Genomic DNA, 26,403 nt, shown 5'->3' with positions numbered 1-26,403 from the left:
CCCTGTGTGTGTGTGTCTCCATCCATCCATCCATCCATCCCTGTGTGTGTGTGTCTCCATCCATCCATCCCTGTGTGTGTGTGTCTCCATCCATCCATCTGTGTGTGTGTGTGTGTGTGTGTGTGTGTGTGTGTGTCCAGCCTACCTGTGTCCCAAGCCTTTGTCCCGAGCCTCCGTCCCGTGCCTTGCCTCCTTGCCTCCGTCCCGTGCCGTGCCTTGCCGCCGTGCCTTGCCTCCGTCCCGTGTCGTGCCTTGCCTTGCCTCCGTGCCGTGCCTTGCCTTGCCTCCGTCCCGTGCCCTCTTCGTCGGCGCCTCGGCGGCCATTGTAAAATTCAAAAGCCTCCGCCTTCGCCTGTGATAGGCGGAACACTGAATTTCCCAGCAGCCTGTGTTCCGCCTATCACGGACATCGTATCATCCTCGTCCGTAGTACGAGGATGATACGATGTCCGTGATAGGCGGAACACAGGCTGCTGGGAAATTCAGTGTTCCGCCTATCACAGGCGAAGGCGGAGCCGGAGGCGCGGCTTTTGAATGATAGAATGGCCGCTGTCTGTCTGCTCGACACGCTGATCGAGCGGGCAGACAGCGATGACTCGAGTATAAGCCGAGGGGGGCACTTTCAGCCTCAAAAAAGAGGCTGAAAATCTCGGCTTATACTCGAGTATATACGGTACGTTGTTGTCCAGTGCACCCCTGTGCCTATAAGGAGGGGTGGGCTCCCTCCAGGCTCATTTTCCCTCTATTTATCCATTGGTATGCATGTGCTTCTACTATGTAGGCTCTTATAAATTTACAGAGTTAGGACTGCAGATAATACTGGGGTGACCTGGTGTGGGTCTGAAACTTATGCATGTATTTGCAAATGTGTTCAAACGAAACCCCTGTCTTTAACGCAAATTGCTAGACAGGGCAATTTGGTTGCTGGCTGGTGAGTTGAGCTGGGAATTTTATTTGGTTTTTCTTTTTAGCTTCCAGGCTTTCTCAACCTTTCCAACACTGAGGAACCCTTGAAATTACTTTCCAGTCTCAGGGAACCCTACTAAAAATGGTTGTGCAGTATGGACTGGAATATGACTGAGACGCAGTTGCTAAAAAGTAGAAACTAGTGGTGCAACGGATCATCACCGATCCGTGATCCGAACGGGTCACCCTGTTCGGATCGGCACACCCTGCGATCCGCGGGGCACTCCGTGGCCTCGGCCTTAGGAAAGGCCGCAGCTTCGGCCTAGCCCCGGAGTGGCAGACATCTTTGTACACCCAGCAGCCGTTTACAATGTGATCGCTCCGTCAAATGACAGAGTGATCACTTGTAAACAAACCGGCGTCATGACATGTTCCTCTCTCCCCTCTGTGTACAGATCTGTACAGAGGAGGGGAGAGATCGGATGGCAGCAGCGCTGTGGGCTGGATCTGTAGTGCCCACAGAGCTGCTCTGTGACCATTGCAGTCACAGCCATCCCTCAATACTCTGCCATACCCAGCCAATACTCTGCCATACCCAGCCAATACTCTGCCATACCCTGCCAATACTCTGCCATACCCTGCCAATACTCTGCCATACCCAGCCAATACTCTGCCATACCCAGCCAATACTCTGCCATACCCAGCCAATACTCTGCCATACCCTGCCAATACTCTGCCATACCCTGCCAATACTCTGTGATACCCAGCCATACGCTGCAATACCCAGTCATACTCTGCAATACTCAGTAATACCCAGCCGCCATACTTGGCGATACCCAGTCATACTCAGCTGTACCCAGCCATACTCAGCCAATATTACAGTGGGGGAGATAACGTGGATATTACAGTGGGGGAGATGTATATTACAGTGGGGGATATTGTGGATATTACAGTGGGGACTATATGGTGGTGGAATTTTCACAGGTTTTTGCAAATTCAAAAAAATGATCCGATCCGTGACTCTGATCCGAGGAACAAACCGATCCGTGACCTTTTTTGATCTGTTGCATCCCTAGTAGAAACCTACTCTTTGGAACCCTGAGGCAGGTGGGAACTTGCAAGACCCTGTTAATGGACATGTTTTACAGGCTGTGTGCCAAGACTTTATTTTTGTGCACCAGAAATTGATGTACTATTTTGTTTGCTTTTTCCATGCTTAAGACAAGCTGTTTTCTGTTTTTGAAAATAAAAGGACAGTTTGCTTTTACCAGTATGTCCCGCTGTTGAACCCGAGGTCCCCCATATTACATTTGATACTCATGTCAACCACCGAGGGGCAAACCCTATAAAAGTCAACCATAAAAACAAGTGAGTTAACTTTTATGGGGTGCTTTGGGACTTTATTTGTATTATGGGAACTTTTTCAATCTAACCACGGTCTTTTAATGCAGGGCTCAAAATTGAGTTAGTAGCCAGAGTCACTGACCACCAGTTGCCCCACCCAACCCCTACCCTGTCCTGCTACTTATTCTGCCCCTAAATACGCTCTCGTAAATTATTTCATGAATTAATTTACAAAAATAAATATTAACAACAACTTTATTAGTGTCCATAAGTGCAGCTTCATCAGTGCACATCAGTGCAGCCTCTTCAGTGAAACTTATCAGTCCTGCCCCATTAGTGCCACCTCATCAGTGCCCAGCAGTGAAGCCTCATCGGTGCCCATCAATGTACCCTCATCAGCGCAGCCTCATCAGTGCCCATCAACGCAGCCTATCAGTGCCCATCAATGCAAAACTGGGATTTCAGGGAGGACAGCCGGCCAGATCACACAGAGAGAGGATCTCCCCCTGTAACACCGCTTGGATCTGAAACGTGGGCCGCTGTCAAACAAAGTCCTGCCTCCTAGACCAGCTGCTATGATAGACATCACACTACTTAAATTTCCCGTCTTTGCACTCTTGTGTGCTGTCTATCATAGGAGCCGATCCAAGAGGTGGGACTTTGATAGCAGCCAGTGTTTCAGATCCAAGCTGTGTCACAAAAGGAGTTCCCCTCTCTGTGTGATCTGGCCGGCTCTCCTTTTCCTCTCTTCCCCTCTCCTCTTCCTTCCTCACAGTTTCCTGGCTGATCGCTGGGAGGAAAATCCACTCCCAATCAACCCTGCCTGCCAGCGGCGCCCACCCCACCCCCTTGATGAGGCTCTACACTCGCCCTTAGCTTATTTCCACTTGCCAAACATGAGCAGGCGAGTTGAAATTTTGAGGGCTGTTTTAATGGGTGTATTATCTCATGTGTTTTACCATAAAAAGTAGTTCTTTTGAATGTTGGTTATAAGTGACTCATGATTATACATGTATGAGTAAGATAATAATTATGAGACAGAGACACATCTGTCACTGGACATCCGATAACACAGAAGCTGCAACAGTTAAATGATTAGAACACAGGAACACTTGTCACATATTCTATGCTTCTGGTCTGGGTGAAATACAGCAGCAGCAACAGTAGCTCCTGCGTGGAAGGTAATGTAGTCCAATTCTGTCCCAACTTCCTGCAAACTCCTCATTATAATTTATCACAGTCCTTCAATCGGGGTTTCTGACCCAGCTAGCGGGGCCAAGATGTACATGTCTATAGCCAATTAATTTTGATATTTACCAAGCAACAGCTTTTTACACATACAGACAGTACAGGGAAGCAGATTCCTACACATGTACCATTTCCTCTCCAGGGGCAGCACAATTATTAATGCTTTACCTCCCTATTCTAATATGCTACAACCAGTACAGTCCAGCTATATCTATGTCTACAGAAAACCTGCACAGATCACATGAGCACATCGATGAGTATGGAGGAGGAGCAGTTTAGCATGACTGAGAGGATACTAAACCTCACCCTGGAGATCATCTCCCTGCTGACTGGACAGGTAAGGAGGATTCTGGGAGGTCACATGACATCACTGTTACTAAAACACAGACCTGACCGGAGAGGTGAGGAGGATTCTGGGAATGTGACATGATAGTACTATTTTTTTCTTGTATAGAGTTTTCCTCTTGTGAAGTCTGGAGATCATATGACCATCGCAGTGCCTCCATGTGACCTCCTAAAACCCGAGAGACACAACATGGAGAAGATTCTAGAAGTGACCAAGAAGATGATGGAGCTGCTGACAGGAGAGGTGAGCGGTGCTGGGAATTCTGGGACATTATCCAGTAACAGACAAGGGATGTGTCTGGATGGTGACTGTATCATTGTGTGTGTCAGGTTCCTAAAAGGAAGGTGTAGGCAACCTTGGAGACATGGAGATCTACATGAACAACAAAAAAGATCACCAGGGTTTGGCACTCTTTTTTTTTTTTTAAAGAAATTAAAGCGGAGGTCCACCCTAAAGTGGACCTTCCGCTCATTGGAATCCTCCCCCCCCCCCCTCCGGCGCCACAATTGGCACCTTTCAGGAGGGAGGGGGGTGCAGGTACCTGTACAGTACAGGTATCTGCACCCACTTCCTGGATAGATCTCTGCGGAAGGGGTGTAGATTACGCCCCTTTCCGAAAGTCCCCCGCTGCCTGCTGGGAAACACACAGATCCCAGAGGCAGCGGGTCCATCCTCATTGCACAGCGCGACTCGCGCATGCGCAGTAGGGAACCGGGAAATGAAGCCGAAAGGCTCCACTTCCTGATTTCCATACCCAAGATGGTGGCGGCAGCACCCGAGAGACGATCGAGAGATCGGCTTCGGGTGCCGACATCGCGGGCGCGCTGGACAGGTAAGTGTCACTATTTTAAAAGTCAGCAGCTGCAGTATTTGTAGCTGCTGGCTTTTAAAAAAAAAATAAAAAAAATACGTGCACTCCCAGCGGACTCCCGCTTTAACTATCAAGGCCTAACCAGATAGTAAGGAAAAATATAATAAAACAAATGTCATTGTAAAAATGTAAACTTAGCCTACTGTAAAAGTGGATATTGTCAGTTAGTAGAGCAGTGGATGGTATGTGGCCAGTGTCCATAGGGCAGTGGATGGTGTCAGTAGGGCAGAGGTTGGTATCAATATGGCAGTGGATTGTGTCAGACAGTAGAGCAGTGGACAGCGTCAGTGGGGCAGTGGATGGTGTAAGTAGTTTTTTTTATTATTATTTTTTATAATTTTATTTTATACATTATTTTTTTAGAAGCTCTGTTGGGGGGCTGTGGTGAACTATCAGGGGTCTAAACAGACCCATGATGTCTCACTTTTGAGACAGAGAAGGGGACTGAGGACAGATATTCCCCAGTCCCTTTCTCTGCAGCCTCAGCTGCACTGGACATTAAATAAATGGAAAGTGCTCTGTGCTGGGTGGCTTCTTGTTCATTCACAAACTGAAGTATAGTAAACACACTTTACTATGCTTCAGCTATGAATGAACACAGTGAGTGATCAGTATTAATCACTCACTGCATTTATTTAGAAAAGGAAGGGACCAGTAAATTACATATTTCTCAGCCCCTTCCTCTGCTCTTCATACTGAAAGCAGCCGGCAGGAGAGGAGGGGAGCCAGCCTGCATTGGGGGGGGGGGGGGCAGTCAGCAGAAAACAGAGGAACAGGGACAGGAGGGGCGGCGGCAGCATTTATTTGATGCAGTGCCCTGGATTTTCCTGCAGCAGCAGCTGAATACTGGTGGGAGGAAAGGGAGAAGAAGCCGAATTTCAACTGTTGCAGAAGGGAAATACAGAGGATTGATCCCAGTAAATGCCACCGCAGCCCCTCCTGTCCAAGTTCCAGGGGTCTGCGTGGAAGGATCCTGATCTACCTGTCAACTGCCTGTGATCGAACGGGGTGCCAACTAATGCTATAAGGTGTCAGGATGTCACTGTCTATTTCTCCATACAGCAATGGGAGTATGTAGAAGGACACAAGGATCTCTACAAGGACATTATGATGGACAATCAGCCGCCCCTCACATCACCGGGTAAGAGGAGACTTTATTGTAAAGGAGAGAGCAGTACGGAGGCTCCACCTAGATCCCCCATCATCTGATAAACACATAGAAACAATGTATTCAGTCAGTGTGTGTGTTTCCTACAGATGGATCCAGTAATGGGAACCCACCAGAGAGATGTCCCCGTCCTCTGTATTCCTGGGATTCCACACAGGATGGTCACAATTACACACAACATTATCCGGTAGATGATTGACAATTATTATTGGTAGTTATGATTTATACACAGAATTTTTGTTACAATTAATGTTTTAAAAATTCAGAGTGGAAACCACGGGGATTATAATATTGTAGTTATAGAAGAGTATAAAGAGAAGGAGTATGAAGTGATGGAGAAGCGTTCTAAAGGACACAAGGATCTCAACAAGGACATTGAGATGGAGTCACCAAATAACAGAAACCCACCAGAGCGATGTCCCCGTCCTCTGTATTCCCGGGATTCCACACAGGAAGGTCACACCATCCCTCACCATCATCAGGTAGGTGGAGTTGAGGGTCTGGAACATAAAGTGATTGAACACTCTGACATGTGGAGATGATGTGTGGACTCTACAAAATGATATTTTCTATGTGATCTCCCATCATAAATACTTCTATTTTACAGATGATATTTTCTGCTATTCTGTTGCTTTAGGGTGAAGATCTGTTGATCATGAAAGTTGAGGGTGAAGTAGAAGAGACGTATGTGAGGGATGATCAGCAATATACGGAGGAGGCTGGAATGATGAGGACATTCAAAGAGGAGGACACTCCTACAGAGATCAGCACAGGTGAGCCACAATATATTCTTCTGTTATCTCTACTCTGTTACTGCACATGGATTGGTCCAGAGTAGGGCCAAGAGATGAGTGATATCATCAGCCAATAATAGGTTGATAATAGTCCCTGATACCCATCCAGCACATTATTATTATTTTTTTCTCAGATAAACTCCCGTTTCTGTGCTGCAGACACAATTTTTTTACTCCGATATATGTAGGTTCTGGGGTTCATCTGGCAGTATTAGGTTGTTTCATTCTTACAGTAGCCCAGATATAATAACACAGAGTGTGCCCTTTATAGGTTGGTCTCTCTTCCTCAAGCAGACTTATAGCTAAATGTTAACATAAAACTCCATTTACAGTCTTGTCGCGATGTGACATAAAAACTGAAACACTTATCTTTACAGAAGTTAATACTGCTTCAAGCTCCCTCCAGTGCTGCCTATCACCAGAAGCCTAGGCCTATGGCCACTTGTTCTGTGATAAAGTTTCTACAAGTCTGAACTTTGAACCTTTTGTTTATCAGAGATCACATGACCCAGTGCCTAGGCTTGTGGTGATGTGAAGAACATGCACCTCCCTTTCCCCATTGTTTGCAGTTCTTCTGTGTAAATGTAGAACTGGTCTGAGAGGAGGTTCTTTGGCTGAAGAGGGGATGTAACAGCTGTTTGGGACATCCACAGAGAACATCTGCTCACTAAAATCTATCTGATCCAGATGGAATCTTGATTTAAGTGAACTCATCTTTTCGTATATCACTTGATCATGTTTTTTATATTTTCCAGGAAACCCCATCGAGAAACCCTCAAAGGATCATCTCTCTTTATCTTCAGGTTGTAAAATGGAAGATGAGAACATCACAAGAGATTGTACAGGAGAAAAGACCATGAGCTCAACTATGGATGGTGGACTTCACAGTGTGGATAGACCATATTGTCTCTCTGACTCTGAGCAACCTGTGAGGGATGGTCCCGGAATTCAGGGGGAGCAGAAATGTTCCTGTCCTGAATGTGGGGAAAGTTTTAGCTCTGAATTAAGTCTCATTGTACATCAGAGATCTCACACGGGTGAGAAGGTTCATGCCTGCTCTGAGTGTGGGGAATGTTTCCTTGATAAATCAGAACTTGTCATACATTGCAAATCTCACACAGACATGAGGCCAAATTACTGTTCTGAATGTTGGAAATGTTTTACAAAAAAATCAGACCTTGTTAGACATCATAGATTGCATACGGGGGTGAAGCCTTATTCCTGCCCTGAGTGCGAGAAATGTTTTACACAGAAATCAGACCTTGCTAGACACCAGAGATTGCACACGGGGGAGAAGCCGTATGCCTGCCCTGAATGTGGGAAAAGTTTTTCGTGGAAAACACAATATATTAGACATCAGACATCTCACACAGGGGAGAGGCCGTATTCCTGCCCTGAGTGTGGGAAATGTTTTTTACGCAAATCATACCTTGTTATACATCAGAGGACTCACACAGGGGAAAAGCCGTATTCCTGCCCCGAATGCCAAAAATGTTTTTCACAAAAATCAGAACTTGTTAAACATCAGAGATCTCACTCTGGTGAGAAGCCGTATTCCTGCCCTGAGTGTGGGAAACGTTATTCATGGAAAACAGACCTTGTTTTACATCAGAAATCTCACTGAGGGGTGTAGGGAACATTCCTGGGTTCAGTTGCTGGGAGGTTCACTGAACTGCTCCTAATTTCTGAATGTTTGTCCGAACCCAACTGAAGTCAATGGGAGTAGAACCTTTTAAAATCAATTCAGGCCAGTTTAAAGGCTCTTAGGCAAGAGATTGTCAATGGACATGGGGAGTTGGGCAGTGCCCTGAGGGATATTGAGATGTATACTAGGACACTACAGACCAGTCAGCCTAACATCAATAGTATGTAAGGTATTTGTGGGAATGGTAAAGGACTCTATACAGATATCTGTCTGTGATAAAGGTATCATAAGTGACAACCAGCATAGATTTATGAAAGATCCTTGTCAGACTAACCTGTTGTCGTTCTATGAGAAAGGAAGTGAGAAATTGGATGGTGAAAGTCCAGTGGAGGGAGTTTATCTAGATTTTGTACCTCATAAATATTTAATCTATAAAATAAGTTCTGTTGAAGCTGATGTAATTGTATGTATTAGTGTTAAATTACTCATTCTCTAAATGATGGGCCACAAGGTTCTGTCTTGGGACCAATATGGTTCAATTTGTTTTTTAATGATATACTGTAAAAGTTGGCACAAAGTGCTCAATTTTGATGCTGGCTGATGATACCTGGAGGACTGCAGCTTTGGGGGATGGAGGACCTCAATTATGAGAATCAATTGCATAGATTAAGTTATTCACTCTGGAGAAGAGGCCCTTAAGAAGATACAGTATATGATTACAATGTACAAATACTCTGTTCAAAAAAATTAAAGGAACACTTTTTAATCAGAGTATAGCATTAAGTCCTTTAAACTCTTGGGATATTGATCTGGTCGGTTAAGTAGTAGAGTGGGTCATTAATCAGTTTCTGCTGCTTTGGTGTTAATAAAATTAATAACAGATGCACTAGCTGGGCAACAATGAGACAACCTCCAGAACAGGAATAGTTTTACAGGTGGAGGCCACTGACTTTTTTTTCCCTAATAATTTTTTCTGGCTGTTTTTCACTAGTTTTGCATTTGCCTAGGGTCAGTGTCAGTACCGGTAGAATGAGGCGATACCTGGACCCTATAGTGGTTGCACATACAGTCCAACTCCTCCAAGATGTCCCATCAATATGTGCCATTGCCAGAAGGTTTGCTGTGTCTCCTAGCACAGTCACAAGAGCTAAGAGGAGTTCCGAGGAGACAGGCAGTTACTCTAGGAGAGCTGGACAGGGGCATAGAAGGTCCTTAACCCATCAGCAGGACTGATATCTGCTCCTTTGTGCAAGGAGGAACAGGATCAGCACTGCCAGAGCCCTACAAAATGACATCTAGCAGGCCAGACTTCATAAGGGTGATCTGAGGGCCCAACGTCCTCTAGTGGGCCCTGTGCTCACTGCCCGGCACTGTGGAGCTCGATTGGCATCTTCCATTGAACACCAGAATTGGCAGGTCCGCCCTGTGCTTTTCACAAATGAGAGCAGGTTCACCCTGAGCACATGTGACAGATGTGAAAGGGTCTGGAGAAGCTGGGGAGAACGTCATGCTGCCTGTAACATCATTCAGAATGACTGGTTCGGTGGTGGGCCAGTGATGGTCTGGGGAAGCATTTCCATGGTGGGACACACAGACCTCTACAGCTTAGATCAGGGGTTGGCAATCTGTGGCCCGTGGAGCCCTTTGATGTGGCCCACGACCTCCTGCTCTGGAATGGCGGGCTAGCAAGCCCAGATCGCAGGTTGCCGACCCGTCATACCACAGTATCGGTGTTGTGAATGAAGCTGGTGGTAGAGGAAGAAAACGGCTGCAGAGCCCATAAGCCGATGCTTCCTGTACAGCGCCAGCTTTTGCCACAGGCAGAGTCTATGGCAAAGTTCAGTTAACCCACAGCACTACCCTGCACCCGCGGTGTGGGTAATCATCAGTCTGAAAGCAGTTTAGGCCCTTTTCACACGATCGGCCCTACCCAATTGGACCCTCAATTCACCTCTCGAGAGCGGCAGATGTAAACAGACTTTTGTCCGTTTACTCCTAAAAATCTGCTAAAAAAAATAGAAGGGAGTTCACCCCCCTTCATCTGGGTGGATCGGAGGGCCTATAGAGTAGCCGTGACCTGTCGTCCGCCCGCTCCGCTCATTATAGCCCGCAACTGGTTACCAAGTTGCTTAAGTGGCCCTCACTCTTAAAAAAGGTTGGGCACCCCTGGCTTAGATAATGGCACCCTGATTGCCATTTGGTATTGGGATGAAATCCTTGGACCCATTGTCAGACGCTGGTGCAGTGAGTCCTGAGTTCCTCGTGGTGTACGGCAATGTCCCGCCTCATGTGGCGAGAGTATGCAGCCAGTTCATGAAAGAAGAAGGAATTGATACGGCCCCCATGCTCGCCTGACCTAAATCCAACAGAACACCTCTGGGACATTATGTTTCAGTCCATGCAACGCCACCAGATTCCATCTCAGTCTGTTCAGGAGCTCAGTGATGTCCTGGTCCAGATCTGTGAGGAAATACCCCAGGACATCATCCGTTGTCCCATTAGGAGCAATACCCCAACATTTTCAGGCATGTATACAAGCACATGGGGGGCCATACAAACTACTGAGGACCTTTTTGAGTTGCCGCAGTGAAATTTTAGCAAAATGGACTAGCCTGCTGCATCATTTTATCAGGGTGTCTTTGAATTTAGCCCTCTGTAGGTTGATCATTTTCATTTCCATCAAACTATATGGCATCCTTTCGTTCCTAACACATTACCCAGTCCATACCAGTATAGATCCCAACACATTACCTAGTCCTTACCAGTATAGTTCCTAACACATTACCCAGTCCATACCAGTATAGATCCTAACACATTACCCAGTCCATATCAGTATAGAGCCTAACACATTTCCCAGTCCATACCAGTATAGATCCTAACACATTATCCAGTCCATACCAGTATAGATCCTAACACATTTCCCAGTCCATACCAGTATAGATCCTAACACATTACCCAGTCCATACCAGTATAGAGCCTAACACATTACCCAGTCCATACCAGTATAGATCCTAACACATTTCCCAGTCCATACCAGTATAGATCCTAACACATTACCCAGTCCATACCAGTATAGAGCCTAACACATTACCCAGTCCATACCAGTATAGATATCCAGCATGATATTTTTCCCCATTGAGATCTGAAGTATTTTCAAAGTGTAGCACTGGCCCCCGAAGGAGCTGCTGGTTTTTATTGGGCTTACCGTTACCTCACCTGCTCACCTCTCCATCTTAGGGATCCCGTTGGAAAGTAGCTGAAAGAATGTTAAGTCCAACACTTAGTCCTTTTTGCAAGATTTATTTGGGATAAACACAAAGTCTTTCAATAGAGGGTTAAGGGGAGTTCAGGTACCTGGTAATTGCGGGTTAGAGGTATTGTTCTGATTCAGAGGATAAACAGCTCCACAGACTGGATCCAACAATCACCAGATAGGCCTCTCTCACTGGCCTAGTAGCCAGTGGGATGCTCAAACAAAGTATCTGCCACAGACTTGTTAATCGAACTAAAACTTCTTGAGAAGTTTAAAGAACTGTCATACAGTACCAGTTTCCTTTCAGCCGACCCAGCGATACTGTATGGTTGTTGACCCAGGTTGCGTCCTCCAACTGGGTTTTCAGGCTCCTCCAAAGATACCAGCCTAATGCTCAGTCCTCTCCTAGAAAAGTCCTCCCCTGGATCCTCCAGTCGCTTGGCTTCTCCCCGCGATCAGTAGACCCCAAGACTTTTGGGCCTACTCTCTCAGTTGCAAAGCCTCGGGCCAGCTGGCCCCAAGATGCAGGATCATGCGATACACCCCAGGCCAGGAGGGCCATGAGGTCGGGATAGCAAACCCTGGAAAAGAGACCCCACAAAATGGCGTTGGTACCTTAAATACCCCCACCCAGAATGCACAGCGGAGGAACCACTCCCACTGAGCTATTTCTGAGCAAAGGTGGTATTCAATGCATCCAGCCTGTTGCATTTCTACACTTACCGGTGGTGACAGCAACACCTACGGCCAAGTGGAAATTAGTGCAACCCAACCAAACGGGTACAGAAACCAGAACTTTTGGAATAATTAGCCTGAGCCAAATTGCAGCTCAGACAACTTAAATAAAAAAAAAAACAATAGCATCCGCTCATTAGAAGCAGGGCGCTACAAAAGTGTTCCTTTAAATTTTTTCAGCAGTATATATCAAAGGTAAATGCACTAACTGTAATAAACTGTTTACTCTAAGGCCCCAGCAGAAGACATGTGGCCACAGTTTGAGGTTAGAAGAAAGGAGGTTTAACCTTCGATTACAAAAAGGGTTCTTTGCTGTTAGAGTAGTTAAAATGTGGAACTCCCTCCCCCAGGAAGCGGTACTAGCTGAAAGTGTCAAAAGCTTCAAAAAACCTTAAGCCCCATACACACTATCAGATTTTCTGCTGAGTTTTTCCTTCAGATTTACCAAAACCATATCATATGAGGTCAAACCTTAGGAGTTTCAATGTGTAGGCAATCAGGCAGGCCCTTGCACTACATGGTTTTGGTAAATCTGAAGGAAAAACTCATCAGAAAATCTGATAGTGTATATGGGGCTTTAGATGTCTTCTTTGGGAAGCCGAATATACAGGGCTATGGGAATTGTTAGCCCTTGTGCACACGGTCGGACATTCCGACAACCAAATCCATCGGATTTTGTCCGAAACCGGTGTTGCATACACACGATCGGACAAAGTTGTTGGAAAATCCGATCGTTCAGAACGTGATGCCGTTATTTCGTTACGACAGGACTACGTTCAGGCTAGTAGCCAATAGCTTTGGTCTAGGAATTTGATCTGAGCATGCGTGGCACTTTGTCCAGTCGGAATTCTCTACATATCATGTTGTTGGAAAATTTTACAGCCCAGCTCTAAAACTTTGTCGGTTGGATATTCCAACAGAAACAGTCCGATGGAGCCCACACGCGGTCAGATTATGCGACAACACGGTCCGATCTGACATTTTCTGTTGGAATGTCCGACCACGCGTACAAGGGCTTAGAGAATAAAAATCACCACGTGTAAGGGCATTCTTCATTCTAACATTAGTTGGTGGACCCAAATCCCTAATATTATGGCAATTGCAAGAGAATAGACACACACCAAGATGTGTAGAAATGCTATTTAAATGTATTGAAGATGGATTTTAATTTTTATAGACAGTGGACGAGTCCTTGGTTACATAATACAACAGATGGGAGCCCATGGTTTCATGCACAATAGATGACAACAGAAGGAAAGTCCGTTAATCACTGGGATGTGGTGACCATCACAATCCACACCCACTAGAAATACCTATTAATTTAGCTTGTGTTAGTTACATACACACACACACACACACAACAAGAAAAACAGCACATTTAGTTCATATAAAATCGATATACAATGGAGGTTTGCTAGAAAATGTCTGCACTTCAGTATAAGCTAAGCTAATTTCCATCCCTTTTGGTCATAAAATTGAAATTAAAAATAAATAAAATTGTTTACAAGTTAAAAACATTTTTTTTTTTTTGCTAGAAAACTACTTAGAACCCCCAAACATTATCATTTTTTTTCTAAGCCCACGTACACACGGTCGGAGATTCTGCCAAACAAATCCGTCGGATTTTGACCGTTGGATTTAGTTCTCCGGATCTTGTCCAAAACTGTTGCATACACACGGTCGGACTAAGTTGTCGAAAAATCCGATCTTTTAGAACGTGGTGACGTAATTTCGTTACGATGGGACTACATTCAGGCTAGTAGCCAATAGCTTTGATGTAGGAATTTGATCTGAGCATGCGTGGCACTTGGTCCGATCAAAATTCTCTACACATGATCGGAGTATGTCCGATCGAACCAGTTGGTCGGGAAATATTTCCAACATGTTGGAAAATTTGGTCCGACAGTTATTCGGACGGAATCAGTCCGATGCATACCACACACAGTCGGATTATCCGACGACGCAGTCTGATAGGACACATTCCGACAGATTCTCCGACCGTGTGTACAAGGGCTAACACCCTAGAGAATAAAATGGCGGGCATTGAAATACTTTCTGTCACACACCGTATTTGCACAGCGGTCTTACAAGTGCACTTTTTTTGAAAAAAAAAATTTTTGGATTAAAAAATGAGACAAGTAAAGTTAGCCCAATTTTTTTTATGTTGTGAAAGATAATGTTACGCCGAGTAAATTGATAGCCAACATGTCACGATTCAAATTTGCGCCCGCTCGTGGAATGGCGACAAACTTTTACCCTTAAAAATCTCCATAGGTGACGTTTAAAACATTCTACAGGTTGCATGTTTTGAGTTACAGAGGAAGTTTAGGGCTAGAGTTACTGCTCTTGCTCTACCGATCGCGGTGATACCTCATATGTGTGGTTTGAACACCGTTTTCATATGCGGCCGCTACTCAGGTATGCGTTCGCTTCCGCACACAACGTCAGCGGGACGGGCGCATTTAAAAAAAAAAATCGTATTTATTTTACCTCTTATTTTTTATTTTTACACTGTTCTTTTAAAAATAAATTGTGTCACTTTTATTCCTATTACAAGGAATGTAAACATCCCTTGTAATGGAAAAAAAAAGCATGACAGGACCACTTAAATATGAGATCCGGGGTCAAAAAGACCTCAAATCTCATATTTCCACTAAAATGCAATTTAAAAAAATGTAATTTGAAAAAATAAAAATGGCCCTTCAAGAGCTATGGGCGGAAGTGACGTTTTGATGTCGTTTCCACCCTTCAATGGTATGGAAACGGGTGGGGGCCATCTTCCCCTCACTCATCTCTATACCAAGCGAGCAGAAGGATCATATCACCTCCGCCGCTGCCGATGGCTCCGGTAAGCAGCGGAGGGCACCGGATCACAGTGCGGTGGTGGGGGGGATGGCCCTCTCCCGCCGCCGATAAAAGTGATCTTGCTGTGAATCCTCCGCAGAAACCACTATTATCGGAAACCGTACCGCCGGCCGAAGAAGAGGACACCGGGGTTATAGCAGCTAGCTGCTGCCATAACAACTATATTGCCCTTCAATTTTTTGGGTGTAAATCGGCGTGTGGCGGTCCGGAAGTGGATAATGCAGAAGTGAGAAGTGCAGCAGCCACCTTAAAAGAGACCACTTTGCAATACTCATCTATGGAGGGTCTCCAGTGCAGGGTCAGCCATCTTGGCTGGATCTGATTCAGTTCTGGATGTGACTGACTGATGCAAGGAGAAGTGATCTTCAGGGAGGAAAGCAAAGGAGAGGGTCATCTAAAAGAAAGCGGGTGTGTGGGGAAAAGACTGAGCTGCTCCTGGCTGAATGGATCCCTTCTGTAGCTGATTCCATTCGGTTAAGAACTCAAGAGAAACAAAGAGACCAATAATCTATTCCCTGGGAGGTTGTGAGGTGTGATTTGGATGCCTGCTGAGATCAAACTGTACTAGAGAGCACTCTCACTGCTTGCAAGGTAGGAAAAGAGGGACTGTCTTAGTAGGCTTGCGCCTAGGTTCACACTAACCGCATGTCAGTCCCAAATTCGGGGGCAATTTCAGAGACATCTGTGCGGGTTGCTGCACAGTTGTCAATGCAAATCACACCCTGAAGTCACCAAAAGTAACACAGAAACTACCTTTGGGAATCTGTGCGTCACACCGATTTGGACGCTGCCATTGCCGGCAATTGCCACCATTTTGGCATGCAATTTGAAATGTCAAAATGCATATTAAATTGCTACAATGTGAACTTAGGCTAAAAGAGAGACATCACAGTGATTCCTATCCCTGTCCCTGTCTGGGAACTTTACCTGAATCAGAAGACTCAAAAAATGGTGCCCTGGCTTTGGTAAGAGACTTATGCCCTGTACACACGATAGGATTTTCTGACAACAAAACCGTGGATTTTTTTTCCAAAGGATGTTGGCTCAAACTTGTCTTGCATACACACGATCACACAAATGTTGTCGGAAATTCCGAACGTCAAGAACGCGGTGACGTACAACACGTACGACGAGCCGAGAAAAATGTAGTTCAATAGCCAGTGCGGCTCTTCTGCTTGATTCCGAGCATGCGTGAACTTTTGTGCGTCGGAATTGTGTACACACGCTTGGAAGTTTTGTTGTCGGAAAATTTGAGATCCTGCTCTCAAACGTTTGTTGGCGGAAATTCCAACAACAAATGTTCTATGGAGCATACACAGGGTCGGACTTTCCGACAACTAGCTCGCATCCAACATTTGTTGTCGGATGTGTAGCGCCTGCTCATGAAGAGCACACGCTATGTGTTTTTGTCATTTAATATTCCTGGAACCGCAGTTTGGTTTTGGGTTCAATTACACTAAATTTTGGTCTCAGTACCAGTCTAGCTGGATTGCATTGTGTTCTGCTTGACCATGGGTGGCGCTGTCATCTCTGGCAGGTTCTAGAACGCAGTCCAGTTGGGTGCATTGAGTGCCAGTTCTCTCTTGAAAAACCAGCCCAGTGGGAGTGTCACTCTTGCTGTGCATTCTGGGAGGGGGTACTTAAGGTGCTGACATCATGTGCTTCGAGGTTCGGGTCCAGAAGTGCTTTCTGTCTGGTTCTGGACCTCCTGACCAGCCCCCATGGTTCTCATGGCCTGGGGTGCGGATCCACCTGATTCCAAGTCTCGGGACTGGCTGACCCAAGGCAAAGTAACTGAAGGATTTGGAGGTGGTCTGGTGCCGTCTCAGTTTGTGGAGAGGCCCAGCAACTGGAGAAGCATCCAGGGGAGGACTCTTCGGGAGAAGGCCACGCAAAGGTTGGCTTCTCAGATGGACCCTGGAGGCTTAGTTGAAAGACCCCAAGCGAATCTGATCTCGTATGGTATCACCGGACCAGCTGCAAGATACTGGTACCGTACGAGGGTTCTCTAAGTTGTCTACATCTTTTAGTTATTCAAGTGTCCTACAACAAGTCTGTGGCAGAGACTTTATTCAAGTGTCCTATAGCAAGTTTGTGGCAGAGACTTCACTTTGTTTGAGCACTCTATGCCCTTGTACACACGGTCGGAGAATCTGTCGGAATGAGTCTTATCGGACCGCGTCGTCAGATAATCCGACTGTGTGTGGTATGCATCGGACTGATTCCATCCGAATCTCCGTCCGACCCAATTTTCCAACGTGTTGGAAAGATTTCCCGACCAACTGGCCTGGACGGACCTAATCCGATCATGTGTAGAGCATTTTCATCGGACCAAGTGCCACGCATGCTCACATTCAAATTCCGACACGGAAGCGCTCGTTCAGGTAAAACTACTGCTCGTAAGCGATATAGCACATTTGTCACTCTGCAATGTTAAAAATTCATTCATCAAGCGCATTCTCTTGTTCTTTACAATGCTGCAAGAACGAACTTCTTTTGATGCTCATAGTCACACACACTTCTCCCGAACGGATTTCATTACTCTTTTTTAACCATTTCAGCAATACAATTTTAGTTTAAGTCACATCTACACAATGTTTATTTTTTTTTATTTTTTTTGGATGTTTTTTTTGGGGGGGGGATTCCCTAAAAATCTCCTTTAAAGACACTGGTCATTTCTCCTTTTTTGAACTTTTTATTTTTGGGTGTAAACTTATAACAACAACATTATTGTATTTTTTAGATTTTATTTTTTAATCTACAGGAGGTTGTTTAGTGTTGGTACCCCTTGTTATTTATTTTACTTTGTATTTTGGAAATGTACCTAGCTGTGTGAAGTTGGCACCCCATGTTTGTAAAACCTGAATAAAAATATACCATTCGTTTGTGCCGCGTTTGTGCTGGTTTGTGCCGCAAAAATTAGCGTTTGTGCCGGTTCGGTTTCTGAGATATTAAACATTCAATTTAAGGCAAGCCCCGCCCACTTTGCACCCCATGTTGCTGAATTTGAAAAACAAACGCGCCATTTGTTTGTGCCGCGTTTGTGCTGGTTTGTGCTGCAAAAATAAACGTTTGTGCCGCTTTGGTTGCGGAGATATTGTGCATTATAGTTGTTGAAACCCCGCCCACTCTGCACCCCACGTTACCGAATTTGAAAAACAAACGCGCCATTCGTTTGTGCCGCGTTTGTGCTGGTTTGTGCTGCAAAAATAAACGTTTGTGCCGCTTTGGTTGCGGAGATATTGTGCGTTATAGTTGTTGAAACCCCGCCCACTCTGCACCCCACGTTACCGAATTTGAAAAACAAACGCGCCATTCGTTTGTGCCGCGTTTGTGCTGGTTTGTGCTGCAAAAATAAACGTTTGTGCCGATTTGGTTGCGAAGATATTGTGCGTTATATGTTGTGAAACCCCGCCCACTTTACTCCCCACGTTACCGAATTTGAAAAACAAACGCGCCATTCGTTTGTGCCGCGTTTGTGCTGGTTTGTGCTGCAAAAATAAACGTTTGTGCCGCTTTGGTTGCGGAGATATTGTGCGTTATAGTTGTTGAAACCCCGCCCACTCTGCACCCCACGTTACCGAATTTGAAAAACAAACGCGCCATTCGTTTGTGCCGCGTTTGTGCTGGTTTGTGCTGCAAAAATAAACGTTTGTGCCGCTTTGGTTGCGAAGATATTGTGTGTTATATGTTGTGAAACCCCGCCCACTTTACTCCCCACGTTACCGAATTTGAAAAACAAACGCGCCATTCGTTTGTGCCGCGTTTGTGCTGGTTTGTGCTGCAAAAATAAACGTTTGTGCCGCATTGGTGTCGGAGATATTGTGCGTTATATGTTGTGAAACCCCGCCCACTTTACTCCCCACGTTACCGAATTTGAAAAACAAACGCGCCATTCGTTTGTGCCGCGTTTGTGCTGGTTTGTGCTGCAAAAATAAACGTTTGTGCCGCTTTGGTTGCGGAGATATTGTGCGTTATAGTTGTTGAAACCCCACCCACTCTGCACCCCACGTTACCGAATTTGAAAAACAAACGCGCCATTCGTTTGTGCCGCGTTTGTGCTGGTTTGTGCTGCAAAAATAAACGTTTGTGCCGCTTTGGTTGCGAAGATATTGTGTGTTATATGTTGTGAAACCCCGCCCACTTTACTCCCCACGTTACCGAATTTGAAAAACAAACGCGCCATTCGTTTGTGCCGCGTTTGTGCTGGTTTGTGCTGCAAAAATAAACGTTTGTGCCGCTTTGGTTGCGAAGATATTGTGTGTTATATGTTGTGAAACCACACTGACTTTACACCTTGTTACTACATCTTACATACAGAACTTACAGAACCTATACTCAGCTTGGGTTTCCTTAATGTAAAGCTCCTCCCACTGTGCCGAGCACTGCACTTCATACTGTACCCTGGAAAAGGCAGCATTGGAGCTCGAACAACTTTTTTTGCTTGATGGTTTCATTCTAGCTCAGGGAATCCAAGGTAAATTAATTTAACATCTTTAATTTTACTTATTATTAATAATTATGCAATGTATTCAATTGCAGTGAAAATAATACATTTGGAATAGGTGATCGTGTGTTTGCTGTACGTATACAAACTATTTTTTTTTGCAATACTAGCACATCAACCTAATATCAGGTCAGGTCAGGTCAGGTGGCAACACTAGTTGTGTTAATAACTGATGCCCCTATGTACTGTATACATCCTTTGTTCAGGGGTAGCCAGAATGTAAAATCATTGTAGTAACATACAGAAATGCTTTAAACCTTTACTGTCTACACACAGGGTAATCAAAGGCATTAGGGTACATTAAACAGCTTTTATTCTAGGTATGCACCCAGCAAAATGATTTTAGAAAATAATGGTGATCTCCAGTGCTCTAGGGTGGGGTCTTTTCAGAATGTGTCACACATGACAGTGAAAATTTCTGCCTTCTCAAACCAATATGTTCAAGTGACTGTAGTCACAATTTTTTTTATTTTTTTTCAATGCACCAACAGCATGAGGCCTAAATTCAACACACAACACATGAGCAGAATTTGCAATATACGAATTTACAAAGGTGCACAAAATATGCATCTTTGTAAATGTGTATATGCACTTACTGTCTGTTTGTACATAATCCGTTTCATGCCTAAACCTATTTCTGACATTTGTTGCTTACAAGTTAAAATCCGTATTTTTTGCTAGACAATTACGTAGAACCCCCAAACATTATATATCCACTTCCCGACCAGCGCACAACGATGTACGTCGACAGAATGGCACGGGCAGGCATATTGGCGTACAGGTACATACAATATTCAATGCCGCCCTGCCATCGGGAGCGCGCCGGCACTGGTCGGGACCCCCGTGAGTCCGGTCGTGGGACCCGCGGACTCGATCGCCGCGGACATCCCCGCGATCGTCTCACGGTGCGGCCGAATGGAGGAAATGCTGTGTAAACAACATTTCTCCATTCTGCCTAGCAACTAGTGACGCTGATCTCTGCTCCATGTGATTGGAGCAGAGATCAGTGTTCACTAAATGAAAGCCCAACCCCCCCACAGTTAGTAACACACCCCTAGGAACACTTAACCCCTACACTGCCACCCACTGGTTAACCCTTTCACTGCCAGTGTCATTTGCACAGGAATCAGTGCATTTGTATAGCAGTGATTACTGTATAAATGAAAATGGTCCCAAAAATGTGTCAAAAATGTCCGACGTGTCCGCCATAATGTCGCAGTCACAATAAAAATCGCTGATTGCCGCCATTACTAGTAAAAAAAAAAAAAAAAAAAATTATTAATAAAAATGCTATAAAACTATCCCTATTTTGTAAACGCTATAACTTTTGCGCAAACCAATCAATAATCGCTTATTGCAATTTTTTTTTACCAAAAATATGTAGAAGAATACGTATCGGCCTAAACTGAGGGAAAAAAATGTTTTTTTTATATATTTTTGGGGGATATTTATTATAACAAAAAGTAAAAAATAATGCGTTTTTTTCAAAATTGTCGCTCTATTTTTGTTTATAGCGCAAAAAATAAAAACCGCAGAGGTGATCAAATACCACCAAAAGAAAGCATGTCAATTTTGTTTGGGAGCCACGTCGCACGACCGCGCAATTGTCAGTTAAAGCGACGCAGTGCCGAATCGCAAAAAGTGGTCTGGTCTTTGACCAGCAAAATGGTCCGGTCTACAAGTGGATATATATATCTATATATATATATATATATATATATATATATATATCTATATATATATATTTTAGCAGAGAATCTAGAGAATAAAATGGTGATCGTTGCAATATTTTATGTCACATTTGCACAGCGGTCTTTCAAACACATTTGTTTTAGGAAAAAAGACAATTTCATGAATTCAAAAAATAAAATAAACAGTAAAGTTAGCTAATTTTTTGGCAGAATGTGAAAGATAATGTTACTTTGAGTAGATAGATACCCAACATGTCACACTTTAAAATTGCACTCACTGGTGGAATGGCGACAAACTATGGTACCTAAAAATCTCCAAATAAATAATGGTTACCAGGTTAGAGTTACAGAGGAGGTCTTTTGCTACAATTATTGCTCTCACTTGACGATTGCGGTAATACCTCCACATGTGATTTGAATACCATTTACATATGCGGGTGCGACTTACGTGTGCGTTTTTGTTGCGCAAGCTTGCAGGGATGGGTAGGCACCTTCAAAAAAATATGTTTTTTATTATTTATTTTATTTATTTTTTTACATTGTCACTTTAAAAAAATCTGTTTTTATCACTTTTATTGCTGTCACAAGGAATGCAAACATCCCTTGCGATGGTAATAGGTGATGACAGATACTCTTTATGAAGAGATCAGGGGTCTAAAAGACCCCAAATCTCTCCTTTGCACTTCAAAGTATTCAAATCCTCAAAAACGGCCATTCTGAATACTGTCACTTTTTTTAAAACGGCACGATTGGCAGCCAAGTAAACCGGAAGTGACGTTGTGACGTCGCTTCCATGTTTACACATAGGAGACTAGTATGAAGCTATTTATGGCTTTCTTCCAGTCTCACTCTAGCCGGCGGAAGTGCTGAATCGTGGCTTGGGTCTCCTGGTGGGACAGGAGACCCGGGAACAGCAGCGAAAGGCGACGGGAGGGGGGTAGTCTCCTCCCGATTCTCCAGATAACAGCCAAGTGGCTTTTAGTCACATTGGTTGCTAACCATGAAGAGCCGACAGCCCGCTCTAAAAAATGGTACTGGGGTGATGCATGTGCCTGCGGGCATCATCCCGGTATAACCCCCTAAAGCCATATGTGCGTACAGTAAGCGCTAAGGAGATAATCATTCTAACACTATGCAGACCCAGAATAGCAAACTTTAAATGCATATGTGTGTTTAGGCACATGTTTAGGCAAATACACATGCATACATGTGTAAAACATGCATGATTTGCAGACCCAGATTTTTCTGTGCACATTTGTTAGCAATGCAAAAACACAGTCCTATATGCAGCTGTGTGCATGGGGTCATGTATTTGCATGTGCAGCATACCGATGCACACAGAAATTAACACTACACAAATTAGTACAGAATTTTTTTTATGCCTGTGTGAATGAGGCCGCGTACACACGCGGGGACTGTTCGCCCAACTTTGTCCGTCAAACAGTTTCAGCGGACAGTCTGCTCAAAATTAGCATGGACGGACTTGCCCACACACGACGAACGAACAGTCCGCTGAAACCGTGCGCGATGACGTGAACGGCACGTACGACGGGACTAGAAAACGACGTCCTATACACTGCAATGCAACCTTCGGCGTATAAATTCTTTCTGAGCATGCGCGAGACTTAGTTTGACGAACAAGCCTACACACGGGCGGACTGTCCGCTCAAACCAAGTTTCAGCGGACAGTTTTTCGGAATTTCCGAAAAACTTTGTTCAGCAGACTGTTCGCTGAAACTGTCCGCTGAAAGCCCACACACGAGCGGACTGTCCGCCGAAACACTGTTCAGCGGACAAAGTTGGGCGAACAGTCCCCGCGTGTGTACGCGGCCTGAGGCCTTAAACAGGGTCTACAATAAATAAATATAAGTGTCTTTTCATAAAATATTGCACAGTTTACACTACATTGATTGAATTGAAATTCAGTATTATTCCTATGGTAGGACGTGTAAAATTTGAGATTTAAACATGCCTGTGACAGGCTGCAGCATTGTAGATTTTAATGCACTTGACACATCTGAGCCTCTATTGGCACGCTATATGTTGCAATTTATAAGTGCATGCTTGTGAGTGTGGTAAGCCAAGTTTCAAGAAAAAAGAACAACCAATTACAAAAAAAAATAGTATTAGATCTAAACTGCAGTGTTGTTTAAAGTGGTTGTACACCCTGCTGGAAATATCTCCTAAACCTCCACAGTTTAGGAGATATTTACAAAAGAGACGTGCGCATGTGGCGCAGACAACGGCGCAAGCACACTTTAGAAACGACGATCGTGCCGTTTCAAAAGGAGGCCATGCCGTGACTGGCGGCTCCCGAACGCGGGAGTGACATCATCGTGGCTCCGGCCAATCACAGCATCGGAGCCGCGATACCCGGAAGTAACTTCAGGACGACATGTCGCCGGCCGGTGCTGTGTACAGGCACCACAGTGGGAGCTTTGATACCAGGTGAGTATTACATAATGTGTTAGTATGCTATGCATACTAGCTCATTATGCCTTTGTCTTGCAGGTGTTTCCAAAGTGGGTTTACAGCCACATTACCAATGACACTTAGGGGGTTATTCACTAAGCAGCCAAAGGATGAGCCAAAGGCTCAGCTAAATCTTTCGGAACGCTGAGTTTGATTACACCCTGAATGGTTTCTGTATCTGCTATGCCAAACAGCACCTACAGCAGTCAAAGGCAACCAAAGAAGCGACCGCATGTAGCTGCGGCAAACGAACATGCTCCAAAAACAACACAACACAGGTTTTTGAAAAATCCTTTATTTCAAAAAAAAATTTCCACCAATGTAATCTACACGTCAATTACGTCCTCCAGTGATAAAAATTCACGTCAATCACGATGGAAGACAACCACCAACTTGGCAAAAGAAAAAATTCCCAACGTCTGCCGACACAATCGATCCTGTCGAACTCTCGCCACAAAATGACAACAAATGGGCAGAGCGAGTTGCGACATCACGGGATATTGGCCGCCAATTTAATTACATTCTGTGACGGCTCTCTATCCCCTAATAGAATGTCAACAAATGGGCAGAACAATTACCATTGGTGTGTGTGTGTGGGGCATTCTTGTCCCCATCCCTTTCCAGCTCTGTCCATCTGCTGCTTGGACCTCGAGTCTGATAAAGGATTTTAAGTGAGACCTCCATACTTTGGCGAACCCCTAAAATTCCTACCAGATGTAAAGGGTGTGTTATGAATTGGGGAGTACATTATCAAATCGCATATGTCTAATGACTACTTCACTCCTTCTGGAGGAAGTAAACCGAATCACCGAACCGAGGACAACATAGCCAAACTAGAAAGTGAGCTGAATTGGAGAATGTTTCCAAATCAGCTATTTTAGTGACTAGACCTGTAATATAGATATACCGATACTAGTATTGGTGCCGATACAAAGTATTTGGGTGAGCACTCGTACTCTCTCAAATGCTCCGATACCAGAACTTCCGGTCAGAGGAGGATTTCCTCTGACAAGCAGTTCTGTAGAGGAACGTGGAGCCAGCTTCCCGTGCGATCAGGAATCTGGGTGGCGAGTAATGACCCACCTCGGGGCTTCCTGATTGGCAGGGAAGCCGGCTCCATGCTGACTGGCTTGGAAGCTGGTTTGCAGGCCAGTTACAATCAAGCCGGCCAAACAACATGCAGCTGGATTCCTGGGCAATCAAGAAGACGGGCGGCATGTCATTACCCAATGCCCGGCTTCCTGATTGCCCAGAAAGCTGGCTCCATGCCAGCAGAAGCACCGATATGGGTACTCTGCATCAGCGAGCACTGAAATTAAAATATCTGTAATTGTACTCAATATGGGAAAAAACAATATCAGTGCATCATTACGTGTAAAATTTTCATCTGTACATGTTGAGGGAAATTAAAACAATAAAATAAAGTATACAATCTTAGTATATGTACTATTAGAAGTTAGAAATTGATTCTTTTGGTATAAAGACTATAAAAAAAAAAAAAACATTCTTGTTTTGCTCAGATGCCTAGGAAGCCAGCTTGTGAAAGTGATGACATTATCAAAGTCATCTGTGCTGCAAGGGAAAAAATTATTACAGGACAAACAATAGCAGTTCCCTCAGACAAAGTATGGGTAGACTTGTGTCAACAATTAAACAACAAAATGTCAATCAAAAGCCTTTATACATTTGTAAAGACAAACCGACACAATATATGGCAAGTCCTTGGTCTATGCAAAGATGTCAAAGATATTGATGAACAAACGTCCAATGGTGACAGCTCAGAAGGTGCAGATAGTCATTCATCAATTCAGTGTTATGACATTCAGTTTGAATTCAGTCTCTCTTTTCAAAGATGGCTAGGAATCTGGCCTGAGAAAATAATTTACAATGACAAATCCATATACGCTGGAAAAAGAGAATATACCATCTTAAAACCTGGTGCATGGACTCACATCTTGAATGAAGAGATCTGGAAAAATATAAAGTCTTCATGCACACTTAAATTTAAACGGGCAAAAATTTATCCAAATGTTGCATCTTGCTACATAGATATAATAGGGTGCTGCACTGAGTGTAATGCACAGTTATCCATAACAGTTGACAACGTACCAGAGATTGGCAAACCAGTATTGCTTAAGTGCATGATCTCCAAAATAGATGACAGTCTCCACACAGGAAAATCTAAACGCAAATTATCAGGAGATTTGAGAAGAAGAGTGTCAAAAGAACTCTGGGAAGGACGGAAACAAGCACATGTATGGCGGGCAGCTGAAGCCCACAAAGTTATGGATATTGGTGACCCTGAGCCGAGTCAACTACCAAATCTGGCAACATTACGAAAAGCCAAACAAGAGATGGGGGACAAAGAGCTAGGCCATAAGGACCCAATCCTTTCATTACAACTCTTTAAATACAGTGTTCCCCATAATGGAAGCATACACAACATAGGCTTGGATAAGTTTTTTTGCCATTACTGGACCCCATCCCAAATGCAAGTGTACCAAACTAAGTCAAAGAACATAGGCTCATATGTGAGTTTTGATGCAACAGGTTCAGTT

At 44.4% G+C, this 26,403-nt stretch overlaps 1 protein-coding gene across 1 annotated transcript in view; it reads left to right on the top strand.

The window, feature by feature from the left end:
• Positions 1 to 26,403, top strand: part of LOC143986845 (uncharacterized) — a 237,704-nt gene that overhangs the window by 35,724 nt on the left and 175,577 nt on the right. Inside the window, exons 5-7 of the mRNA XM_077485254.1 lie at positions 5,973 to 6,070; positions 6,150 to 6,365; positions 6,521 to 6,656. Of these exons, the coding sequence (XP_077341380.1) occupies positions 5,973 to 6,070; positions 6,150 to 6,365; positions 6,521 to 6,656 (450 nt within the window). The remainder of the gene's footprint in view (positions 1 to 5,972; positions 6,071 to 6,149; positions 6,366 to 6,520; positions 6,657 to 26,403) is intronic.

This window comes from Lithobates pipiens, unplaced genomic scaffold (genome assembly GCF_037356315.1).
Source record: "Lithobates pipiens isolate NorthernLeopardFrog02 unplaced genomic scaffold, aLitPip1_a1.2 Scaffold_18, whole genome shotgun sequence".
Taxonomy (NCBI): domain Eukaryota; kingdom Metazoa; phylum Chordata; class Amphibia; order Anura; family Ranidae; genus Lithobates; species Lithobates pipiens.
The sequence above is the reverse complement of the archived record's forward strand: the minus strand, read 5'-3'. Positions and strand labels throughout refer to the sequence as shown.